Source organism: Gadus chalcogrammus, chromosome 10 (genome assembly GCF_026213295.1).
Source record: "Gadus chalcogrammus isolate NIFS_2021 chromosome 10, NIFS_Gcha_1.0, whole genome shotgun sequence".
In the NCBI taxonomy this organism is placed as follows: Eukaryota; Metazoa; Chordata; class Actinopteri; order Gadiformes; family Gadidae; genus Gadus; species Gadus chalcogrammus.
In genome coordinates, this window is record NC_079421.1 from 8,879,365 (window position 1) to 8,885,629 (window position 6,265).

The window sequence follows — 6,265 nt, forward strand, 5'->3', positions numbered from 1 at the left end:
CGTGAGCACCAGATACTTTCTCGTGCTCACGAGAAACGTTAAAAAAAATGTTTTACCCCATGACCCTTTAAGGGTTCCGTACTCTCTACCACCATGTCTGCCATGTTTTTGTTCAAAGTTTATTGTGATGAGTAACGTGGGTGGGAGAACACTACGCACATGTAAGGGGCGGGATTGAGCAGCTGAACATGCCTGTAGGCTCACAGAGCAGCGGTCGGCCTTATAAAATAGCGCTCGCAAGGCAACATCAAAATAATATATAATATACCAGTATGGCGAAATTGTCTCAACTAGATATTTCTTTCAAAAATATGCCGGTATAAATTTTACTACCGGTATATCGCCCATCCCTACCCTGAACCTGAATGAACAATAAGATATGAAAAGATGTTAGGTAAAATGATTAACAACCCAACTCTTAAAATGAGAATATGCAAGAAAAAAAGAACATAATACTAGAGCTGCAAGCTGCAATAACCGATGTCAAGCACAAAGCCGCACACAGCTGGGCAGCAAACCATCGCAAACAGCTGGACACAGCACCGCCACACACAGCAGCGCGCACACAGCCGTACAACTCTGTACAACGCTGCACAGCAGCACACAGCTTAGCCATAGCTGAACACACCTCTGTCATGGAATACATCCATTATCTATCTTAGAATACACATTTGTTAATTGGATATTTGGTCGCAAAGAGAGCCAGGGTAACATGAACATGAATTATAATTAAAATGCATTATTTTCTTTAAAAAAAACAAACGCTTTTACTTCAACCAGAATGATCCAGGGCATAATCTCAGACGTTGAAGGTATAGGGCCAGATATAGATATAGAGCGTAAATCAACAACAAACCAAACCAATGAGCCATTGGCCGTGGGCAATAACAGGAGAAATTCTATCTAAATAAATTATTAAAAATGGGTTTCGGAGTACAAAAAGTAGGTTTGGTTAAAACTGGGTATAGCATTTGTGAGCTATGGTTAATTTGGCTCTATTAAATGTGCACTATTAATTTTATGACTGTGGTGCCCCCTAAGGGCAGATTGATTCTGGCTGTCCCTTCTGGGTTGGGTTCTAGATATGGTTACCACATTTGGTTTGAATTTGATTGACTGTGACAAAGAGAAGCCACATTATTTTCTAGTATTTGTCTCGACTGAAAACAACCTGACCCTGGACCAACCAGCAGCGGGATATGGCTGCACATGGCAGGGCCTACAACAAGTGTAACGTGGCTGCTTTTGGCTGCCAGGAGACTCATTTATGAGTCTTCTTGTAAACGACACGAATGGATTATACAATACGGGTAGTTATAGTGATTTTAACCTAAACATTGCTCGGCCAAACCCAATACCAGGTCCTGATTTATTTTCTTATGTTGGTCCATATCTTGGCAACCTACCTGGTAAGCTATATTATAAAGTAAGAACTGTATATACTGTGTCCAAATATGACTAATACCTTTTAGAGGTATTTTTAAATAATCTCTTTAATCTTCATCATGTTTATAATCAAAGTCCCAGACCACCCATATCCATTTCAAGCAATAGTTTTGTGGGACCTTTTACACCTTCCATATATTTTTGGATTAATGTGTCATTTTTGTATTACTTTTTTTAGTTCCCCAATGATGGCAGAGAAAGAGGAGAAGAAAATCCAAAAAGATGAGGGAGATTTGTTTTCCAGAGAGGTTGATAGGGACGAAGACGGAAGAAAGAAGAACTCAGTAGAAATAATCCATGTTCGCTCAAAGAACTGCCCGGAAGACCAGTGTTCCCAGCAGTAGAACTGAAACCCTTTCACACTTGTGTGTTCCAAACTTTTCCATCTGTCTTTTTCTTATTATGTTATAGAAACTACTCTCCTTTCTTTTTTATTTTATTTTTTAAATTTTTTAAATTGGGTTCCTTGTGCAATATGTGTGTTTTTTCTTCTCTATTAAAATTGTATTTTAAACCTGGCTCAGATTAAGCCTAACCTTATGTGACTGATTACCTTGATAGGATATGTTTCTATCACACAAGCTTTAATACTATTTCTCTGTTACATTCCTACCAAAGGGACCTTATAGTATTGGAGTTTATTACTCTTTACTTTTCAGCTGATGCTGAGATTAACGTTGGATAATCTTATATAAACCGTTTACAGACATGTTGTTGGAGCCATTTTGATATTTATGTTGCAAATTAAGTGATTAAGATTGATAACACTGTTGAAATAATTATAGTATTTAAGTTTATGAAATATGGTTTAATAGTATGGTGAATTATGGTTTAAAAATAACGTAATTCTATGTGTGAAAACTGATTGATTGCCGCAATCTGTCTGGCCAATGGAGTGTGACGTCGGATGTTCTGACTTGATATTCTAGCTGTGTTCGAAATCGTTCCCTATCATGGATGTAGTGCACTAAATAGGGTGCACGCCATTTTGTAGGGTGTTCGAAATCTCAGTGGTCCACTATATAGGGCACTATATAGTGGACTTAAAATAGGGTACATACGATGTTCCCTATGTTACTCCTGTATACCACAATGCAATGCGGCTGTGTTTTTCCGGAGGAGAAGAAGAAGCTGAATAACCGCGAAAACTAATACATTTAATGATGGAGTCTCCGGCTTTCGTTTAGAAATGTCTACAATTTATTTGGGATTTAACATAGAATATTTAACATTCAACATCAATACAACCTCCAGCTTTCCTCGTGAGTGCCTGGTATGTTTACATGATGTGGGCGCATCTGTCTGCGTCACACAAATACCCGGCGCATTTACTGACGCAAATGACGTTTAGAAATGTTCAGCGTAGTGTCTGAATTCTCGTTCCCTATTCCCTATATGGTGCACTAAATCATATACACTATATAGGGAATAGGGAACGAGTGTATAGGGACGATTTCGAACACAGCTATTGATGGGTTACCTATGACCAGGTGGGGCGGAAGTGGTAAACAATTTTTCAACCGCGTGAATGCGATAGGGACATCCATGTTTGTATTATTGACTAAGAAGGAACAAATAAATAGATCTATAATTTACGACGCGCGTTGTCTGGTTGTATCCGCTCCCAGAAGTGGCCGCTGGAAAGCTGCCACTACATCAAGTTGAACAATTGTCCATCCGAAACGTCGGACAAAGGCAACTGGTGGATTGCATCTTTGAGCTGTGCTTGTAAATACGCTGGAACACATTCAGCATAAACTTGCTTTCTTCGTGAGTAACCCGGCGATTTCCATTGTCTTCAGAGACCCATGATACGATCAGACATCAGGAGAGACGGAAATGTTGGATGGGACAATTCGAATTGCGCGATCGCAGGAAAGAAGCATATAAGCGATCACTGAGATCCCGACGTGTTAATTCAACGTGGACACTCTTTTAACAATATTGCTTATAACAAACTAAAGACTTCAGTAACTAAGCATAACCTGCAATAAATCTACAAAATAATTACGACTTTGCAAATGAATAAATTATGCGCGCAACACTAAACAGACGCTGTTTATTTGTGTGTTGATGCAACATATCTATAGGAACGAATAAACAGACGGCAAGAATTAAAGGAATTAAAGATTTTAAGACGCTGTTTATTTTTATGTTGATGAGACATGGGAAGGAATAATTATTTTTAAAACGAAATAAAATAACCGAGATCATGGCTGAGGAAGAGGAGGCCATAGGCCCAGACACGGGTGAGCAACATCAAAGCAAACATGGAATTAAAGAGCTCAGCGCAACTCGTCGTGGCAAACTTGGGCACTGCACTCGAAAAATTAATGAGATTAATAATGACATAAGATTTGGTAGAGGAGATGCTGTTGCTGTGAAAGCACAATTGGAAGAGTTTCACAAAATATTGAAGACATTTAAAACATCTCATGAATCAGTTCAAATGCTTTTATCTGATGACGTGAAAGAAAATGAAAATGTTGACTGGTATGAACCGAAGATAGCAAAGTGACTTTATTTGTCAAACCGAGATATGATTAAGACGTCAGCAAGACCCACAATCACCTGATGATGTGCATGATAGTGTGTCAATGGTATCTACTGCCGCGTTTCCACTGCAGGGTGCGGTACGGTTCGGTTCGCCTCAGTCCGGTTGGGAGGGGGCGGTATAGCCCAGCTCAGTTCCGAGGTCGCGTTTCCACCGCCGACAGTACCCTTTATGGTAGGCCGGATGTCGATCGCCGCGGCAGCTACGTAAACATCGTAAACAGCGTCTTCCTCCCCAAGAATGCAGAGGAACGTCTCCACCTCCTTGTTCGCCCAAGCAAGCATTTTACGCGACATGTTCATTGTAAAGAATAATACCTCGAGGCTACTGTTTGTTTGTTTTTATCCCCACATCGCCCGGAAGTGACGATTCTGTCGACCAATCAACGGAGGGGGTGTGTAGCTCGAATTTTCCGGCACCCTTTCAGGCGACTCAGTACCCCAACGGAGGAGTACTGAAGACGAGGGCAAAACGAGTACGGCTCAGTCCGGGTCACGCCCACTTTTGGCGGTGGAAACGCAATCCGTACCGCACCTTTATGAACCGAACCGTACCGCACCCTGCAGTGGAAACGCGGCATACGAACATTCAAAAGCATCATCAGCTCATTCTGCGCGAATTAAAATTGCTGTGGATAAAGCTGGTTTACTGGCCAGAGCTAAGTCATTGAGAGAGAAACAGAAAATGGAAATGGAAAAGCTTAAATTGCGAGCTAGAATGGAAGCATTTCAACTAAGAGAGGATCTTGCTGTCACAAATGCCAAACTACAGGCCATAGAAGAAATTGATCCAATTGAATCAACAGCAGGAACAGCTTTCAGACCTCAGGATGGTATGAACGCTTATCTGGAGAATTATGGAGAAATCACACAACGGAGGAACACATTTCCGAATCAGTGGAAAGCAGCAGAGTTACAGTGATATCTCAGCCGGATTTCGTGGATCTGGGAGCAGTACCTAAAACACCATTACAGAGGGCTATGCGTGACGGCCTAGCCAAGAAATCAATGGCTGTACCGCAAACAACCACAGCTGCAACAACTAGGCCAAACTTATCAAGCGGAGGCACTAGAACTACTTTGACTCAACCAAGAAGAGCACAATCTACTCCGGGAAGAGAACCATTTGAAACCCTAGATAACTCAGACTTGACAAATCTGCTTGTATCTGTTGTAGCTCAATCAGCACTTCCAAAGAAGGAAGTTCCCGTGTTCAATGGTAACCCCCTGGAATCTCAGTTGTTCATGCAAGCAATCAAATACAACATAGAAGATAAGACTGACAGTGATGAAGACCGACTTTACTTTCTGGAACAATACACAGTCGGACAACCAAAATAACTTGTCAGAAGCTGTTTTCACATGGACGCTGCGGAAGGGTATGCTGAAGCCAACCGCCTGCTCAAGCGACACTTTGGCAATGACTTTAAAATCACGACTGCCTATATGGAGAAGGCCTTAGAGTGGACTGTAATCAGACCAGATGACGGAAAGGCACTTTACAGTTATGCGTTATATTTAAGAAGTTGCTGTAATGCTGCCCAAAACCTTCAATACATGTCGGAACTTGACTTGCAATCCAATATGAAAAAAATAGTCTCCAAGCTCCCATACAAACTCAGAGAGAGATGGAGAACAGTGGTATGTGACATTACGGAACAAACACAACAGAGGCCTAAATTCAATGATCTTGTCAGATTCATTGAGAAACAGTCCAGAATATTGCAGGATCCGGTCTTTGGCGACATTCAAGACGTTCGCAGAGAAGCAAAGGTGAGAGCACCTACAGTGAACCTGCCCTATATAAAATCTGCCAGCAAGCAGAGCTTTCTCACTGCAGTTTCTCCAGTCACCACTAATGCTGTTGCAAAAGCCAATGTAAAAGAAAAGATAGATCAATTTAGAAATGTCACTCCTTTCAATGAAAGTTATGATTTTTCCAAACCCTGTGTTTACTGTAAAAGAGAGCATGCAATTGAAAGATGTGAAGCAATGTCAAAACTCCCACACAAAGAGAAAATTGAATTTCTAAAGAAACATGGATTTTTTTGCCTATTTGACAAAAGGACATCTCAGCAAAACATGTAAGAAACGCCTGACATGCCACTCATGTGATAAGAAACACCCAACACTCTTACACATTGAAAACGGGCAAGCAGATGGCGCCATAGACACTAAAACCCCTGTAGTAGCCACGGACAATACTAGTGGTGGCACATCCGTTCAAGCCAACTCTGTCACAGTTACCCTGCCACCAACTGACCAA

General features: G+C 41.2%; 1 protein-coding gene across 1 annotated transcript in view; it reads left to right on the forward strand.

Annotated features, from left to right (window-relative positions):
- The window catches only part of spdl1 (spindle apparatus coiled-coil protein 1), a 30,776-nt gene extending 27,742 nt beyond the window's left edge, over positions 1 to 3,034 (forward strand). Inside the window, exon 14 of the mRNA XM_056600276.1 lies at positions 1,625 to 3,034. Coding sequence (XP_056456251.1) covers positions 1,625 to 1,790 — 166 coding nt within the window. The 3' untranslated portion in view covers positions 1,791 to 3,034. The remainder of the gene's footprint in view (positions 1 to 1,624) is intronic.
- Positions 3,035 to 6,265: the final 3,231 nt, after the last annotated feature.